The sequence below is a fragment of the Chiloscyllium plagiosum genome, chromosome 2, assembly GCF_004010195.1.
Source record: "Chiloscyllium plagiosum isolate BGI_BamShark_2017 chromosome 2, ASM401019v2, whole genome shotgun sequence".
NCBI classification, from domain to species: Eukaryota; Metazoa; Chordata; class Chondrichthyes; order Orectolobiformes; family Hemiscylliidae; genus Chiloscyllium; species Chiloscyllium plagiosum.
In genome coordinates, this window is record NC_057711.1 from 51,291,772 (window position 1) to 51,312,296 (window position 20,525).

Consider the following 20,525-nt stretch of genomic DNA (forward strand, 5'->3'; position numbering starts at 1 on the left):
CTCTATGCTACTCTCTCCCCACCCCCACCCTCCCCTAGCTTATCTCTTCACGCTTCAGGCTCACTGCCTTTATTCCTGATGGAGGGCTTTTGTCCGAAACGTCGATTTCAAAGCTCCTTGGATTCTGCCTGAACTGCTGTGCTCTTGCAGCACCACTAATCCAGAATCTGGTTTTCAGCATCTGCAGTCATTGTTTTTACCTAGTCGATTTTTACATTGTTGTACAACAAGGGCAGTTTCTGCTCAGCCTCTTCTCCTTGCACTTCCAAGTACTCATTTTCCTTTACCTTGGTCACCTCCCTGGTGAGCTCTCTCCTTCCAGAGCCTTGGTATCCACAAGGACCACACCTCTCTAGAGAGGCATGAGACAGAGATAGAGAGTCCAGCAGAACACCAAAATGACCGAGACCATTGCAGGAGAGCATTTGAGTGTACATCATAATCACAACTTCAGAAGCTCAATGATCTGCATAATTTCTGCCCTGCTGAGCTGGTGGCATTTATTGTATTGCTTCTGTGTTTCTGTCTGGGCCTGAAGAGATATCCACATTCTCTTTAAATTGATCTCCAACTTTGGAAGTTGGAATGGTAGAGATCAGTGCAGTCATTGCAACTGTCAGGAAACACGAAGGAACTTTTTGTGGTCGCAGACCACTTTTACACAAAAGGACTATATGTTGGAGGATGATTAAAGTGGTGCTGGTGAAGGGCTTATGCCCGAAATATCGATTTTCCTGCACCTCAGATGCTGACTGACCTGCTGTGCTTTTTCAGCACCACTCTATTCTTGATTCTGATCTCCAGCATCTGCAGTAATCACTTTTGCCATGTTGGAGGATGATTTGGGTTGGAATTCTGATTTTATACACTTTACTATTACCCAAAACAAAACACTCATTTTTTGTAGTTCATATCCATACTCAAACTAAGTTTTCAATAATCTGAAATTTACAGTCTATTGCTAGCAAAAGATAACACTCATGAAGATAAAATATAATGTGGATGTGAGGTTATCCCCTTTAGTAGCTAAAATAGAAAGACAGATTATTATATGAATGACAATAGATTGGGAAAGGGGGAGATGCATTGCGACCTTGGGGACTCTGTACACCAGTCACTGAAAGTAAACATACAGATGAAGCATGCAGTGAAGAAGCCAATGGTATGTTGGCCTTCATTGCGAGAGAATCTGAGTACTGCAGCAGGGATGTCTTGCTTCAATTGTACAGGGACTCGTGGAGACCATACCTGAGAATTGTGTGCTGTTTTGGTCTCCTTATTTGATGAAGCATGTTCTGGCTATGAAGGGAGTGCAACAAAGATCTACCTGAGTGATTCCTGGGATGGTAGGACTGATGTATAATGACAGACTGAATATCTTAGGATTAAACTCATTGGAGTTTAGAACAATGAAGGTGAAACTCTTAGAATTCAAACAGGATTAGACAGGGTAGACAGAGGACGGATATTCTCAATGACTAGAAAGTCCATAACAATGGGTCATAGCTTAAGGATATAGGGTAGTCCATTTAGGATCAGATGAAGAGAATTGTTTTTCACCCAAAGACTGTTGAGCCGGTGGAATTCTCTACCACAGGAAATGGTTGAGGCCAAAGCATTGAATATTTTCAAGAAGGAGTAAAAGTAGGCTAACTCTTTAGGCTATAGGGATCAAAAGGTATGAGGACAAAGCAGGAATAGGTTACTGAGTTCGATGATCAGCCACAATTATAATGAATGGCAGAGCAGGCATGAAGGGCTGAGTGGCCTGCTCATGCTCTTATTTTCTATGTTTCTATGAAGTCTTGTCAACACCAAATTGATTCACCTATGTCATTGAGTCATAGAGATGTACAGCACGGAAACAGACCCTTCAGTCTAACTTGTCCATGCTAACTAGATATCCTAACCTAATCTAGTTCCATTTGCCAGCACTTGGCCCATGGGGGCCTAGTCATATACCCATCCAGTTGCCTTTTCTAGAGAAGAATGTCTTTTAATCTTACCCTGATTTAGCCCATGTTTGACACAATTCCCAAACCAACTATCCTTGAAGGTGGCCTTGGCAACCACTCAACAGTAGCAAAATTACCAGATGGTCAAATAATAGTTTATAAGATTATGTATTTAAAGAATATCTGGAAAATACTGAAAGGTTTTACACTATTTGGACATTCTCTGGATTAGGTGGGGTTATACCATGTGGTTTCTTGGAAATGAAGCCAACAATTTAATGTGTACTATCAGCATGCTGTTTTATTAGAAATTGAATGACTTTGGAGAAGCAGTTTAGCAAATTTAAAGGAGGTAGGAATTTGGGTTTATTGCTTTAGTTGCGAGGACAATCTAACTTTGAGAGGACTACGGGGATTCCTTGCTCATGCTTGCCAAGCAACTCTCTCATCTTGGAATTCTGTATTAGACCTAGCTATCAACAAATAAAGGCGACAACTGAGAAACTGCAATCTCTTTTCTAAATCCCGTTTCTTAATATAAGTCCTTGACAAATGGATAGAGCATCCATGTACTAATATTGCTGTCCAAGTGATAAAACCTGAAGTAATGAACTCTGACCAATTATCAAGAACTCAAATCTTAATTGGTTAGAATCAGAAATGGACATATATCATCAATTAGCTTCATTGACAATAAATTCAATAGACATGGAAAAATCTATTCCTGATGAAAAGCTTATGCCCGAAATGTCGATTCTCCTGCTCCTTGAATGCTGCCTGACCTGCTGCGCTTTTCACTCTCATGGAAAGACGTCAGATTTTAGTCTGTGTTTCGAGACTGTTGGCCCTCAGGAGTTATTTTGTTCCCTTTTGCCTTTCTTAAAATCCCATGATCCCTGCAGAGACGATTTTTTGTTTTTTGTTGTGAGAGTGTGTCTGTTTGTCAGTTTAAAAGGATGTAAGAAGATGTGATGCCTTAGATATTGACCTGGGTTTGTCATGTGCTTTAAGAATACATTTTGTACATAATAAAACTTTTCTACTGAGTTCTATTGATGTTTTTTTTATTTTTGTTGATAGTTCTAAAGAGGAGCAATTGACTGCATTGGTAGCTGAATCACCATTTACATAAATGGAGCAATTGGTAAAATTAGTAGGCCTTGGTTATCAGTGCATTCTTCACATTTTCTTAAAACAAAACTATCAAAGTGATATCTTGTTAAGGATGAACAAATACATCATAAATGGTTGGCCACTACAGACACTGTATTTGGAAATCAGGCCTTTTTTATCCATTAAGATTGAGCTGTCAGTTGACAAAGGAGGTGTTTTGAGAGGAGCCAGAGTTGCAATTGCAGAACAGTTCAGATCACAGTTGCTGTGTGATTTTCATGACCAACACTTCAGATGGCTTTAATAATAAAATCTAATGGGAAGCTATCTTTGGCCAGGGTTAGATTAGATTACTTACAGTGTGGAAACAGGTCTTTTGGCCCAACAAATCCACACCGACTCTCCAAAGAGCAACCCACCCAGACACATTCCCCTTCACCTAACACTATGGGCAATTTAGCATGGCCAATTCACCTAACCTGCACATCTTTGGACTGTGGGAGGAAACCGGAGCACCTGGAGGAAACCCACGCAGACATGGGGAGAATGTGCAAACTTCACACAGACAGTTGCCTGAGGCGGGAATTGAACCCAGGTCTCTGGTGCTGTGAGGCAGTATTGCTAACCACTGTGCCACTGTGCCTAGAAATCAGAATGAAACATTGTAGGGTTTGTCAAGCTGGAAAAGAAAGAGGCTGCAATTATTATCTTTGCAACCATAGAAATGTAGGTGGACAGAGGCAGCACATTATTTATGCAGATTTTTTTTATTTATTGCAACACACTTCACACTGCTAGTAGTAGAATGCTACTGAATTGTTTCTTAGATGACAGTCCAGAATAAAGTTTTCATGGTGCAAAATTCAGCTTCAGCAGTCAGTAGAAGAAATATGAATGTATGAACTTGGAGTAGAAATAGGCCACTAGGCCTCTCGAGTTTGTCGTACTCTTCAATAAGAGTACACCTCAATTTTGCCTATCCTTGGTAATCTTTCACCCTGTTGCTTACCAAGAATTTTATCTACTTCTGCTTTAAAAATATTCAAAGATTCTGCTTCTACCACCATTTGAGGAACAGATCCAAAATTCTTTGTGAGAAACAAATTCTCCTCATCTCGGTCTTGTATGAGCAACCACAGTAACCCCTAGGTCTAGAATCTCCCAGCAGAAGAAACATCCTTTCCATAGCCATACCATCAAGACCTACCAGATTCTAATATGTTTCCATTCAGCCATCTTTTACTCTTTTAAACTCGAGTGGATAACGTCTGGCTTGTTCAATCTTTCCTCATAAGACAACTGCTCATTCCAGCTATTAATCTGGTAAATCCTCTCTGAACTGTTTCCATTGAATTAGCATCCTTCAGGGCTAATAATGTGCACAGGACACAAAAATGCAGTCACAGCAAAGTACTGTATAACCCTGATTACCTTGAATGTTTCTAAACCCCTGCTATAACATTTTAAAAACAGCTTCTAACACCTTTCCTATGACAGATGTAAAGCTAATTAGCCTGTGGTTTCCTGCTTCCTCCTCCCTCCCTTTTGAATAAAATAGTTACATTTGTCATTTCCATTCTAATGATTTATTACCTGTAAAAAAGTAGATTGAGACAGAGTCATGATTATGTGAGAGAAAGATGACTGAAGTTGAACTGGAGGTTGATGTGAAAGAACAACTTAAGAACATCGCCAGCAGGAGGAGTCATACATTTTCATGATCCACACTTCAGATGGCTTTAATGATCCTTGCGCATATCCTCAAAATAAGTTGGGCTTGTACTTACTGAAGAATAGAAGAATGACAGGTAACCTTATTGAAACATACAAGATTCTTAAGACACTTGAAGGATTGATGCAGAAACATTATTTCCCCTTGTGTGAGAGTCTGAGATTTGAGAGTACAATCTTATATTAAATGATCGCCCATTCAATACAAGAGGAATTTCTTCTCTCAGAGGGTAGTGAATATGTGGAATTCTTTACCAAAGATGGCCATGGGGGCTGTGCTGTTAAGTATAATCAAGACAGAGGTAAGCAGATTTTTAAATCAGGAAGGGCATTAAGGGTTATGAAAAAAAACAGGAAAGGTGGTGTTGAGGATGAACAGATCAGCCACAATCTCATTGAATGGCACAACAGACTTGATGGCTGAATAGCCGACTTCTCCCCTTATGTTTTATGATCGAATAGTTATGGAAGATGTTTGGTAGAGGAAAGATTAGATTTACATACCCATATCTTCAAATGTTGATAAAGAAGAAGGGAGTTAGGAAGAAAGAAATGAGTCAGATGAATTGGATAATTGGAATACTTGCAAGACCTCACTGAAACCCTTTCAACTGACTCCTTTTCCCATACACATCCATAAGTGTTGGCTTATCTGTATTTCACCTGGCAGCCAATTATGAACGGTGTTTTCAGCCCGTCATGAGAGGGAAGCTGGCCAGCACGTTGTGAATGAGTGCTGGCAGACACCTGCAAGGAAGTGACCTATTGTTTTCCTGTGTATGAGCTCTTTTATCTCATTTCAGCTCTCTGAGTTGTTAATTATTTATGCTGAGATTCCAATAGAGTTCACCTCTCAATATGGCCTGGAGGAAAACTCACCAGTGATGCAAAAGCTTCAGAAAATAAAGAATATGATCAAGATACAAAAATGTCTTATTTAAATTATTTCCTCAATTGAGTAACTTGTTTTTCCTTTATAAGATTGATTTTTTTTGCCTTAATAAATCCCCTTAATAAAAGGGGTGGGGGAAAACCTGTGAAGTACTTTAATATCAACAATTTAATTTCATATGCTCACATTCCATTGCTCCTGCAGTAGGGAACCCAGATCAGAACAACATGCCATGTTCCCAATCAAAGGCATGCATAAAGAATTGAGGTTGCATGCTTATATTTGAAGATCACTGGAAAGCCTGAGGAGGAGGTTAAGACATTGGAAACAAGTAATAACAGCAACCCAGGACTTATTCCAATAAATCAGCATTAATAATAATACATGTGGATCCACTGTCATTTAGTATCATTAAACATTATATGGAAAATTATGAAAAATATAGTCAGAGAAGTTCATTGTTAAAAAATGTTGCCTAAACTAGATGGTTCCAAACTAGATCTTAATAAAATTTAAGACTCCTTCATCAAGTTGCTGGATAAATCTGCATGACAAGCTGAGCTCTTTCCTGATCAGGGTGATGGAAAAGCTAGTAATAACATCTCCTGTCCATAAATTGTAAAATGGCACCTCTTGTCAATTGATCATGGAAGACAATATGTGGAATCAACTTTGTGGGAAATGGAGATATGGGAATGAATAAAGTCATTGGTTATGAAAATACTATGCAGGAAATCTGTTTTGTGGTATCCAATTGATTTTACTTTAACAGATTACTGAAATGTGTCAAGATTCAATTTCATGCAGGAACCTTTGACTACTTGGAAATGAAAATTATTATATAAGTAACAGATGGCAATTTTTCAGTACCTTTAAAGGTCAAGCCAATTAGAATCTTTAAACTGAACAAAACAGGATGACTTTAAATACTCAGGTAGTGGGGGAAGGAGGAGAAAGATGAGGAGGTAGAATGTTAATTCCAATGAAAAGCAACACAGCAATTTATCAGTTTGAAAACCATAGGGACAAGACTGTCATTGTCAACTGGTGTCACATCGCTACTGCTTCCTGTTGCTGCAAGTTGCATATACATTACAGCATCTTCCAAATACTTCCACTCCAGCAAAAACTGACATTGAAAAAGTTTTCAATTAGCAACACATGTTGCACTAATGAATATTTAACTGTGTAAGTTTAATTTTGTGATACCAACATCAGTTACTTTTTTCCATAATGTGATATGAATGCAAGAGTATAGAAACAACAAAATAAGAGTAGCGTGTGTTGGGTGTTTCTTTTGCAAAACTGAATTGGCAGCTCAATTTTATTTCACATATAAACATAAAGCAATAATTTTTATAGATATAGGGTAATGGAATTTATAAAAACATAAACTAAAAAGATCTCTTTTGCGTTCATTAATTTGTGCCCATCTCTCAATCAGAGTAATAGCAGCAGTAATATACAAAGCATTGGCTTTCATCCAGCATTCATCAAAATATTGTGTTATTTCTAGATTATCATGTTGTCAAAAATATCCCTTGATTGCCATACTTCAATTGCTCATTTTGCACACCGAATGTAATTTACATCTTTAATTATCCTGGGATCCATCTTACAATATTTGTTGAACAGCCTTGTCTTCATACTGGCTATTTCTGCCACTTGATCATTTCCAAGGCAATAATTCTTGACTGGTTTTGCCTAAGTCTGGCTATAATTAAGTCATTTTATAAGTGGAGTGTAACCTGAAAATACTTATACCTTTTATTTTTAAAATTTCTCCTTTGGATTCAACATTGCATTTTTAAATGTATTAAAAACTGAAGTTATCATATTATTATATACTGTTACTACTAATTTTATAAATTGTCTTGCTCGATAATTTTCCAGGCAACAATAGTCCTCTAAATGTGATAATATCACAAGCATTAGTGTGAAAAGAAATTGCCTGAATTTTAGAATAAGCTTGACTTTAAATTTCAGTGGCACAATTCATTGCTTAGACTCAATGTTTAATCAGCTAGTTACACATTAGCCACATTTTTTAGCCACCTTGTCAGAAATGTGAGTTTCGACTGAGATATATTTGTAAAGCTTGCTAAATGTTTGAACATACAAAGACACATTCTTCTAGATGTCAGCCTATAAAATTAGTTATAAGTCAGTTTCAAAAGTTAAAGCAAAACAAAAAGATTTTGGCAAAACAATTTTATCGTAATAGCTGCTACAGGGGTCATTACCCAAATCAGATTTCTTATTAAATTGTGTGAAAGTTCCAGTGTAAGAGTGGGTGGGATGAACGCAGTAATCGATTACAGCTGAGTAAGAGAATGAGTTGTAAAGAATTATTTAAATTATTCAGATGTAGTGAAAGAAGAAATCAGATATTTTTGAGCTTGAGATTTGTTCAACAATTATATTTATTATGCCGACAATATCTAAAAATGTTTCCATGAAATATTTAAAGTTTAAGCTTTAGATTTTAGTATTTAGGTTTTTAATATCCAAATCCAATATCCAAATATGAATTTTATATGTAATTGCTACCAAATCATAATATGTTTCAAAATTTAGTTTTTAATTCAATTTTCAAATCATTGTTGTCTTGGTCCATGTATTAGACAATAATAAATCTTGCATTCTTTCCCACATTTCAAATGTACTTATCCCAGGTAAAGAAAATCAGATATCCCAATGCCTTAAATCAACTTTGCTCTTGTTTCAAAAAGCATTAGCGTAATCCTATTACACTCCGTTTACTGACAACTATCACATTAAAATATATCTGAGGAGTCAGGGGACTATGTCAGCTTTGTAAGTTTATTTTTCCATGTGTTATCTGGAGATAACTAAGGCTGTAATTCCATATTTCAGTTTTCTTTTTATAATTGTCCATGGATATTGATCTGATTTGATGTTATATGTTTCTGCTCAAAGCCAACACATTTCTCTAATGTAATCCATTAAAAAGCAATATAATTGCCAGGTTTGAAATCTGAAGACTTAGATTAGGAAATTCTGAGTACAAAGGTCATTTGAGTGAAAGGTTACCTCAGAGACCCACCCCACAGGCAGAGAGAGCTTGATATATAAGACAAGCACATACCAGCTGTACCAATAGACAGCTGATCAATACAAACATTGCATTATCAGACTTCTACAGTTGTTTATTAGTTCATGATTTTCATGTAACTGCTCAAACACTAAATATGACAGGGTTAAGAAAATTTCCTCTTTTGCCAAGAGCATCTTCATATTGCTTATATTTATCGTTTGTTCTGCATGTATTATTATTAAAGTATAATGCCAGAGGCAATTTTCTTCATGGATAGAAGTGCATTTTAAAAATGGAAATATTCTGGGTTTTTCACATCCAAGAGTACTTTAAAATACTAGCAAAATAACTCACTAATGCTTTTCTTTCCAGACCACCATGTGTGCAAATCAAATACATCTGATGCTTGTCCAGCTTTGAACAACTACTGGTTTCAACAACAAAGTAAGGAGTACCACTGAACTTCCTATTTCCTTCAGATGTCTGCACGAAAGCAGACATGCTCTTCAGCTCATTTATTTTACAGGAGCACAAATCCATAATAGGGCAATGAAGTAAAAGGCATTGGTTAGACTCTTCCCAGGCACTGAATGATGCAGACTTTGATGAAAAAGTTAGAAACATTGTATGAGATGGGCAGTGAGGGAGTTCCACAACATCGAGAGCAAAAACCCCATTTTCCACACAAGTGTTGAATGGCGAGCTGAGATCTTACTTGTGCGCAGTGAGTGAGTGGCCTATTCACAATTTTTGCATGAATTAACATCTGATTATTGGTTAATATCAAATTTTTAACATGCAGTTTCATTAATACTTAAGTTCAGTATATTATCATTCAGTTTTTCATTCTATCCAAATGAAGACAGAGACTTGGAGAGGAACAGATGTTCCAGCAAGGCCAAGACCAGCAGCAATGTCCAGCAGATACTGAACAGCTTTCATGTTAAGAGGTCCCACAGCTGAAGTTCCCTTCAGGATGTGTGGGAGGTACAGGACACTTACAATCTTGATGTAATTTCCTGTAGCTAAGTGAAGTACACTTAGGATGTACCAGGACACTGCCATGGAGCTATGTAGCTCCTATGACATGAAGCAAGATGACCCTGTGGCCATCAAGGTGACAATTGCGCTAAACCTTTATGCAATTCCCTGCTTCTGAGGAGCCACTTAGACTATGAATGAGTGTGTTAGTCCTCAACCCACAAATGTATTAAGGAGACACTTATGTAATTTGTGCCAGATAACACCGCTTCATCTTATTTTCCCATGATGAGGTCAGTGCTGCAGCCTAGGCAGTAGGCTTTGCTGACATTGCAACCCTTGACCGAGGCAGAATATAGATTCACTGCTGCCCATTATTCGATCAGGGCCATGGTGGAGCAGGTGAAAGCTCATAAAAAGGCAACAGTTCCTACCATTCACAGGGGCAAATGAAACTTCTGTCCATTTGTTTTTTGTTTACTTTGGCCATAACTGAATAAAGTGAATGTTTTGAACAGTATGTGATGGTCCCACGCTGAACAATAAAAGAATGTTGGGCTATTCTGGGCAGTAGGGAGAGAGTAGCAATCCCATGAATAGGGTTGTAAAATGAGTAAGGCTAGAGATGGATTAGCTGTGTAGCTTGCTTCTTAAATAGCAATAGGTGTAGGAATGTGCACTTGTATGTGTAATGAAGTGTCACACATGCCAGCTATGAGGGTGAAACTCAGCAAGCCTGGCAGCATCTATGGGAAAAAAAGCAGAGTGAATGTTTCGAGTCCGGTGATGCTTCAGCAGAACTCTATGTGACTTTGAGAAGCATTGCTTTGAGGTTGCTCTCCCACTTTGTGCATTGTTAAGGGTAGTTATAGATGCCAGCTCTTGGCTGAGGATACGGCTGGGCTTTTAAACTGCATCAATGCCAGCAATAGCAGTATTTCCATTTACGATGAATGGGAGAACAGAAGCAGCAGTGTACCATGGTTTTGTGGTACATAGGTAGTGACACTAATCTGGGAAGACAGTATGCAAAAACCCATTCGGATTCACAGAGAGAAACCCTTCACAGAAATCACTTAAATCGATGCTTCACTGATTTTTGGTAAATTTCCAACAATAGCATACTTGATGTAAAGAGTGCATAACACAGCTGTGACTTAACTAAGGGCATCATACGCCCTTCCTGATGAAGGGCTTATGCCTGAAATGTCGATTCTCCTGCTCCTCGGTTGCTGTGCTGTTCCAGCACTGCACTCTGAACTAAGGGCATCATAACTCAAAGCCAATGTTTGCATGGTGTAGTTACAATTTTTGGGGAGTCAGAAACCAAGATTCTCTGGATAATTTGATCAGTGAGGTGAGTTGCATTAGCATTTTGTTCTTGCAATAAAAAGCCTGAAGGAGACAAATATAAATATCATTCAGCCTAAGGCTCTCAGTGATCTGACTGTAAAATTCAATAGAATCACTTAGTATGAGTCACATAGAATCTCATTTTAACATTGAATGCAATTCTACAAAAGCAAAGTTTTTGAACAGGAAATTATTAACATATTTCCTCAGAATGACTAATATGATGGCTCTCTAAGTGTTATTTTTCATTCTTAGTGATTTTAAGCATTATTATTCTCAAGCCTGTGGATTAACTGCATTCACTTATATCAACTTGACATTTTACAAATATGTAACATACTGCTTCTTTACTGTTTCTCAGCAGTGTAGTAGCGATGTTGTCAAAGAAATTTACACAAATGATAGTCTACTTCCGGCTAAGGTTATTTAAGTTCACTTAAACTGGTGTACATAAAAGTGTAGTAAATGTAGTTCCACTGACCGGCATGACACAATGTAATTTTTGAAGAAAATGTTTTTCTGTTATATGCTTAATCTTGGCCTCCATTAATAATTTCATGAAAATAACCAGCACGGGTTTGCCTACAATGAAAACAAGTTTGAGAGAGTTTGAATTGCTCTGCATGGTTTGGGTTACAGCAGCGTTCCTTTCCCAATAGGGAATCCTGAATCTCAAAAATATTGACAAATGCCACATTGACTACAAGTTTATTTTGGTTTACTGGACACATTTGTGAGTTTGACCTCATTTTGCCCTATCTTTGTAATCTCCTCCAGCCCCATAACCACCTGAGAAATTTGAAGTACTCTAATTCTGGCCTTTTACGTAGTTTTATGCAGTTCACCTTTGATGATTTTTTTTGGTTACAAGATCCCTATACTCTAGATTTTCTTATTCTTTAGAGAAGAAAAAGAATGGAGAGGGGCTAAGTTATTTTGAAGAAGATTTTAATCATGTGTCCTAAAATCTCTTTACTTGAACTACTCCAACCTTTGCTTAATAATATTCTTGAAAGCAGCTTGGGCACTGTATAAGTACAAATTGCAGTCCTATTTTACAACAACAAATACATTTCCATTGCTTGTAAAATGATTTGAGAAAGTACTATATAAAAGCATTGTTTCCTTTCTTCTTTCTTGGGGGCCTCACAATAGGGAGGGTAGGGGAGGCCTGGAGTGTTAGGGAGGCATATTGAAGCCTGAGTGGTAAGGTCATAAGGGGAGGGAGAGCCACCTTGGGCTCAGCAACCCTTCTCACCCGAATCCAAACATGGCCACCTGCCAGCCATCATCCAGGTCTCTGAACTTCCCTCTTCAGCCTTTGGATGGAGTCTAGGAAAGAAGTGGCCACAGAGTTGGCCTGTTATTTTCCTCAATTAGATTCCTCAACTGCTCTTGGTTTCAGCAGCCCACTGTAAAATTACAGACAGGTCACATACAACCATGAGGGCAGCAAGAAGGCCATCCAGAGAACTTTATGAGTAAAATTCGGCCCTGTGTCATGTGTACAAAAGTAGGTATGTTTAAGTGTATCTTCCTGATCTATCAGGGTAACATTTCCAAGCACATTTATGAACAAATGACTATGAAGCAGGAATAAAAGAAGGCCACTTGGACCTTTGAGGCTGCTCCACCATTCAATAAGATCATGTCTGATCTGATTTTAATCACAACCCTACAATCCTGTAAATGCCTGCGCATCTGTCATCCCCTTGGTAATCAAAAATTGATCGACCTCTACTTTAAAACTATTTAAATATTCTGAGGAAGTGAATTCCAAATGCACACAACCTTCAGAAAAAAAAATGTTTTAATGGACAGTCCCTTCTTTTTAAACTATGATCCCCATTTTCAGATTCTTCCACAAGAGGAAGCATCCTTTCAACATTCACCTGGTCAAGTCCCTTCAGGTTCTTATTCTAAACTCAAGAGGATACAGGCCTAACCTATCTGGCTTTCCATGTAAGGAAATCTGCTTATTCCAGCTATTACTTTAGTAAATTTTCTCTGAACTGTTTCCAATGCATTAATATCCTCCCATAAGTACAATGACAAATTGCTTCACATCATCTCACCAATGCCTTCTATAACTGAAGCAAAACCTCTCTACTCCTGCATTCAATTCCCTTCTCAGTAAAACATAACATTCTATTAGCTTTCCTGATTACTTGCTATACCAAATTTAATTACCAAACATTCAATACCTTTCTCCAAATACGTCATATAAATTGTAAAGCATTGAGGCTTCAGCACTGACCCCTGTGACACACCACTCATGAAATCCTGCCAGTCTGAAAATGACCCCTTAGTCCTACACTCTGCTCCTTATTAAATCAGTTTTCTATCCATGCCAATACGTTAACCCCTACCCCATGAGGTTTTATTTTCAACAATAATCTTTGATGTGGCACCTTATCAAATGACTTCTGGAAATCCAAATACAAGACAACACCCACCTCCCATTTTGTTCTACAACAAAAGTTACTTCTTCAATTTACTTCCAGTAAATTAATTAAACATGATTTCCCTAACATGTTGACTCTGTCTGATTACCCTAACTTATCCAAATGCCCTGTTATAATGTCTTTTGTAATAGCTTCTAAATTTTTTCCTTTCCTACTTTCCCACCGTTTTCCTTACATATACAGATGCTTACCACATTCCTATTACATCTGCCTTCAACATTTGTGACTAAGATTGATGTCAAATGAATTATTTTAGTGGGTTATTTCTTTACAAGGAGAACAATGCAATATTGTATGAGTATTTTAAGCTTTTGTGTGTAACCTTCACCAACCAAACATTCTGCCCTAATAATCACAAGCACTTTCCTTTGCAAGGGCCTTCCAAATTCACACTTGGACCACTCAGAAAGCTAAGAGCAGCAGATGCAATGGAACAGCACTCCCCACAAATTCCTTGCCAAATCACAAACCATCCTGAAATGGAATAATGTTGTCATTCCTTAACCATCACTGGATTAAAATCTTGCTATTACCTTAGTAAATTTCTAATAGCTCTACATTGAAATCACATGGACTACACCAGTTCAGGACACCAGTTCACAATCACCTTCTCAAGGATGACTGAGGTTGGGCAACTTATGCTGAACTTGCCAGTTCTACCTATATTCATGAAAAAATATTTTAAACATTCAAACCACACTTGGGTTATTGATATTTTAAAATTTATTGTACAGTATGCCAAAGTAATAAAAATAACTATCAAGATCAGAATCACATCACTGGAGAAACGTCTATATTATGATTGTCTATGTTCATATATAATAGGATGACGGCTGAAAATGTGTTGCTGGAAAAGCACAGCAGGTCAGGCAGCATCCAGGGAACAGGAGAATCGACGTTTCGGGCATAAGCTCTTCTTCAGGCTTATGCTGTGCTTTTCCAGCAACACATTTTCAGCTCTGATCTCCAGCATCTGCAGACCTCACTTTCTCCTATAATAGGATGACACCAGGAGATGTCACTCACTAATTTCACATTAAAATGAGCCCACTCGGATATCACAGTAAAGCAGTTATCAGAGAACAAGGAAAACAAAAGATCTTCTGTAAGATCATTTTTTTTTCTATTTCCAACTTCAGCATGAGATTCATCTGTGGTCTAAGCCTAAAAAACTCCATCTGCTATTCCATTCACATATTTTCTAAACTGACATGCCATAAATTTTTGACGATGCATGCTGCACAAGGCAATAAGAATGCACAAAACAACAAAAAAGATTTTTATATTAAAGCATTGTCTTCAGATGAAAAGTAGGACAGAACAAGATAAACCACTGCATATACCTGGTTCCTCCCTTAAACATCAAGTGGAACCTAGATGCTGGAGAGAAGGCGTATTGCCAAACATCCCCTGGATTTGATCAATACTTTTGGGAACACCTGCTGTGGCCAATTAAAAAGATAAACTGGCTCCCTCATGAACCCAAGTTACTACATTGCCTCCCCTGGCACTAAAAGAGATTCCTTGAGAGTCATGCTAAAAATATTTTGAGTTTCCTCCTGCTTGAAGCCTAAGTGTATTCTACTGTAATGGTAAAAGACCAAAAAATATTCTGTTTTGTAATATGGGTCTAAGGATGTGGGGCCTGGTCCAATCTAACAACTTAATTGTTCCTTGAAGGTAAAACCATATATATTTTTAAATAACAGGTTAGTGACAATAGCAAGCAACACCTAGTCAAAAAACCAGGGTTTACACAAAGTAAAATTACAAGAATGTAATATGAAATGAAAACAAATCAAAATCATCTATGAAAAAAGCAGGGGATCAGCGAGTCTGCACTGGAGCTGGGGTAACAAATCAAACAGAAGGCAACCAACAATCCTTGCAACAGCCAGTTTCAACAAGTAATCATGAGCATTTCTATACGTCAAGCTACTTATTATGTTATAGTTTAATGTATTGTAATCCACTTTTGTATAATATATAATGAACCAGACTTTAATTTTAAGACAATCACCGTTACTGGTTTAATTCCAGAATTATTAACTGAATTTAAATTTCACCACTCCCATTATGTGATTTGAATCCCTGCTGTTAAGTGTTCGCCTGACCCTCTGGATTATTAGTCCAATGACATTTAAAAATACTGTAATCAGAGCACAATTGTGAAGCAAACTAAATAATTAAACCCATTAATTGTGCTACATATTATCTGTTACCAATATTCTCAACAGGGTTTTTCACTCTAACAGCTATATGTTCAAAGACTGTGAATAACTTTGGAAACACAGAGACTCTTTATCAGTTACCTGTTCCAATTTACAGAGTCAGCTCTCATCAATTAGCGAGTGACTTAATCTTTCATTGTGACTAACTCTTTCATTGTGACTAAGTGACTAATATCTCCATTGGCTCCAAGAAAGACACTTTTCACAATCAGTCAATAATCTGCTAACTGAAACCACATGCAGGAGCTTATGTGATGCCCGTGAGGGGTCCTTATTGAATGCAAAACAGGTGTGTGAGTTTTGTGCCATGTAATACCCCATTTACCCCTGAGTACAAAGGTTACATGACTAATGGGTGCCTTGTGCTGCACAGGGAGAGCAGAGGCACAGGCTGAGGTTAAACATCTGGGACATATTTCACATACTTGCAGAGTATGCTTCAGCTTCAATTAGAATGAGGCTTTGGCACATTTATTAATCTTTTACTTTCATCTTTTAAAAAGCCTCTGACCTGACCTTAATATTTTTCAGCATGAACAAACAGAGGAGTAATGAAAATGAGTTTCTACCTGCTAGCAGTAGAACAGACAAATTTGTTGCACAGTGAACTCCAATTTATTCTGAAAGTACAAGAAGAAAAAAAAATGCCTGTAAAAAAGGAAAAGAATCCCTTGGAGATGTCCATCAAATATGAAATCTTTTAACCTGGCCACTGCATTCCATGATTAATAAATATTAACTTTATGAATCCACTCCCAACTTCCTTACTGCATTTTCCACAAATCCTGCAGGTCCCTGATGCATATGTTAACACTTATACTAATACTAAAATCACAAATAAGAAGATTACAGAATGTTTGTGAATGGGATTGCTGTTAGGAAGCAGGATAAAGATACTGGTCCATACATGTTCCCATTTATGTTGTAGTATTAAGAGCAATGCTGAAAAATGTGTTGCTGGAAAAGCGCAGCAGGTCAGGCAGCATCCAAGAAGCAGGAGAATTGACGTTTCGGGCATAAGCCCTTCTTCAGGAATCCTTATGCCCGAAACGTCGATTCTCCTGCTCCTTGGATGCTGCCTGACCTGCTGCGCTTTTCCAGCAACACATTTTTCAGCTCTGATCTCCAGCATCTGCAGTCCTCACTTTCTCCTAGTATTAGGAGCAATGTGAATCAGAAAAGGTTGACTTTGTTTCCCTGAACCACAAGTTGCTTTGGGCTTCAGAGTGTAGCTGAAAGCTATATTGTGTTTCTGAGAATTAGTATGTTGCTTCATGTCTGCGGTTTCTCCGATAAGATGACTTCCCCATCTCATCCAACCTGGAAGAAGATGGCATAGAGCAAAACTAAATATTTTACCATGAAGCTTCTGGAGAAACATAATTGGAAACCTGGGATAAGTTGCCAGGTACTATTAAGTAAGAAATAAGAAGAGGTCCAAATATAGGAAATGTTTGCCAATATCACAAATTTGGGTTTATGTAGTACTGCCTGCCTTTCAAGACAATAAATCTCTTTCATTTAAAAGTTTATTTTTTTTCTTATTCTTTCATAGTTTGTGATCATCACTGGCAAGGCCAACATTTGTTGCCCATCCCTTATAACCTTTGAACTGAATGGTTTGCTATACCTGTGAGGTAGTTGAGAGTTTACTACATTGTTGTGGGTCTGGGATCATGTGGAAAACAGACCAGAAAGAGTGCCCCTGAAGGCCACTAATGAACCAGACTTTTATTTTAAGACAATCACCGTTACTGAAATTTAATTCCAGAATTATTAACTGAATTTAAATTTCACCAGTCCCATTATGTGATTTGAATCTCTGCTGCTAAGCATTAGCCTGACCCTCTGGTTTACTATCCAAGGACATTACCACTTAACTACCATCTTCCCCTAGTGTATCTAATGAATGATAGCTTAAAATAATGTGTATTTAATATGATTTACTGGCAGCCTTTCTTTTCAGTTTCATTTTTGTAGCACAGCACACAAAATAGCCATTCAGCATATCAAACCTTTGCCATCTCCTTTAAAGAATAATTCAGTTAGCCCCACACTCCCAATTTTTATTTTGGAAAAAAAAACCCGAGATCCCTGCAATTTGCTCTCAGTTAAATATTCAATCAATTTCCTTTTGAAGGCTGCTGTTGAAACTGTATCCACTTTCTATCCAATAGTGTACTCCAAGTTCTAACCGTTCTTTGCACTAAAAGGGTTTTCTCTATGTCGACTCTTTTTTTCTGCCAATCACATTTGCTTTTGAACTCTTCAGCTACTGAAATAGATTCTGTTTATTTATACTATCTAACCTCATTACAAGTTTTTTAACAGCTCAATCTCAAATCAGCCTTTAGTCTTCACTGCTCGAAGGAGAACAGCCTTAGCTTCTTCTGATTACCCATGTAACACTGATTCTATGTCATTGAAATCATTCTAGTAAATACTTTATATACCATCTACAAAGCTTTCATGTCTACTCAAAACACCAGCTAAGGCCACAACAGATTTTTTTTAAATATGTAGCTTCAGCATAACTTCTTGGTTTCTTTGTGTTCTTTGCCGCTAAGTGTGAAAGCCAGCATTCTAAATGTTTCATGAACTCCTTTTTAAACTGTCCTGTCACCTTCAAAAATTTGACCGCATGCATGTCAGATCTCACTTTTCTTTCACCCCTTGTGAAATTGTAACATTTCTTAAAAAAGACATATTCTATCAAGAGATTTTTGTATTGCACTCAACAGGATAATTTGTACAAAATAATAAAGTCAAGGGAAAACAATGTTTACTTTGTATGAGAGGAGAGTGCTGATTCATCATCACTCCCCCAATGCACTGAGTTGTAGAGGTGTTGCCATAGAGAATGAACCAATTGATGATGACTGACAGTTAACGACCAACTTTAGTTTCAAACCAGACTGGTTGACTCTGATTGGTCAAAGCACTGCCCTGAGAACTGAAACAGAGAATGGCTTTCATCTATTTTGTTGATTTGAAACAGATGCCGTACGTATGCATGTCCTTTCTAAGTGAACATATCAGGGCTCTGTGTATTAATATACATAGCTTCAAGTGCATGTGAATGCAGCACGCTTTCTCTCGTACAGAATAAATGTTGTTCACCCATTATTGATGAGTTCAAGATGAAGAATTTCAACATTTTGTCTTTTTTCAGCAATACTCAAAGTTTTGTGCAACTAAACAAAAAACGTAACAATTAGCAAGTATTTGCTGACTTCAAAGCTCTCACCCAAAAAGTATCGGCTCATTTATCTGTGTTGAATTTCATCTGCCTCTTTCACCAGCTTATACTTTGTTCTGATCTTTCTCATTGTTTGTTATATTGGCAGGGTTTGTCATTTTTTTTTTAACATTTGCTGTTCCACAAGCCTAAAATACCAACACGTCAAGCCACATTCAGCTGCTTTGGTTGCTCCATCAATAATCCTTCCTCCATCATAAGGTCATAAGACGTGAGATGTGTGCTGATGATTGCACAGTCCTCAGATCTATTGACTTCACTCATTCACTAAAAAGCACTTTAAAGGCATGTGGTCCTTAGGTATAAATAGTGCAGTAGTTATTCATTTTAATCATCCTGCCTACACAGATTATGGCACTCATGCAGGGCATGTGAAAGTTGCACTCAGGCCTCCTGGGTCTGAGGAAGAGACACTACCACTCTAAGAGCCCTCCACAGCTCTAGTAACCTGATTTCTTGCCTACTGGTTGTAGTTTACAGGCCATTTTAATTGCTCCAGTTCCAATGAAGAGGGAACCACCATTAGCATTTGAGTAAAGTACACACAGCTTTTACAAATCAGATGGTATATCAATTAGATGCACCTAGAATCTGATTTTCAATTTTGTTCATGATACACTGGTAGATGAATGAAAAGGGATAATCTGAGCAGTGGCTGATTCATTGCGCAGTTAGTAAATAATTGAAGTTACATTCACTTGTCTCAGTGTGCATGATGGCCGCAGAGTATCAACACAGCATTCAGGCTCCTGCTCAGGGCTCACTTTTAATTTTTCTTTCTTTCACTTATTTTTTCTTCTTCCACTTTTTAAAAATTTAATTGATTTATCTAATGTGAGGTGTGAGTTTGTGCAGCACGATGGACGGCCAGCCCATCATGGCAGTGAGAGGTCCCTGATGTTAACAGTAGTCACTCGAGCAGCAGTGAGAGCAGGAACATGCAGCCCAAGGTGGCTGGTGGGTGACAGCGAAAGCAGGCAGCTTGAGGTGACTGGCAGTGGGGGAGGTCAAACTCCAGCATGGCCAGGAACTTATGGGTTGTGGTGTTGAACTGTTAACTGTGTTTCTTTGTTTTTCTACTTTTTAGTAAGAAGGACTGTAATGTTAACTTTTTAACTTTGTTTTCTTTATTTTTCTGCTTTGTACCAAGATGCTGTACATAGGTACCTTTGCAAGGTTTGTGAAGGTTTGTAGTTCAGGTTAAGGTTTAGGGTGTAGGCTTGCTCACTGAGCTATAGGTTTGATATTCAGACGTTTCATTACCTGGCTAGGTAACATCATCAGTGGCGACCTCCAAGTGAAGCGAAGCTGTTGTCTCCTGCTTTCTATTTATATGTTTGTCCTGGATGCGGTTCCTGGAGTTTGTGGTGATGTCATTTCCTGTTTGTTTTCTGAGGGGTTGATAGATGGTATCTAGATCTATGTGTTTATGGCGTTGTGGTTGGAGTGCCAGGCCTCTAGGAATTCTCTGGCATGTCTTTGCTTAG

The 20,525-nt window shown here is 37.9% G+C and overlaps 1 protein-coding gene across 6 annotated transcripts in view; it reads right to left on the minus strand.

Annotated features, from left to right (window-relative positions):
- mctp1a (multiple C2 domains, transmembrane 1a) overlaps positions 1–20,525 on the minus strand; it is a 360,237-nt gene that overhangs the window by 53,653 nt on the left and 286,059 nt on the right. The window contains exon 17 of one of the 6 annotated variants that reach the window (XM_043709478.1): positions 11,624–11,665. The exons of the other annotated variants lie outside the window; for them this stretch is intronic. Within the exon in view, the coding sequence (XP_043565413.1) occupies positions 11,639–11,665 (27 nt within the window). The 3' untranslated portion in view covers positions 11,624–11,638. Of the gene's footprint in view, positions 1–11,623; positions 11,666–20,525 lie in introns of those variants that run through there. 6 annotated transcript variants of the gene reach the window in all.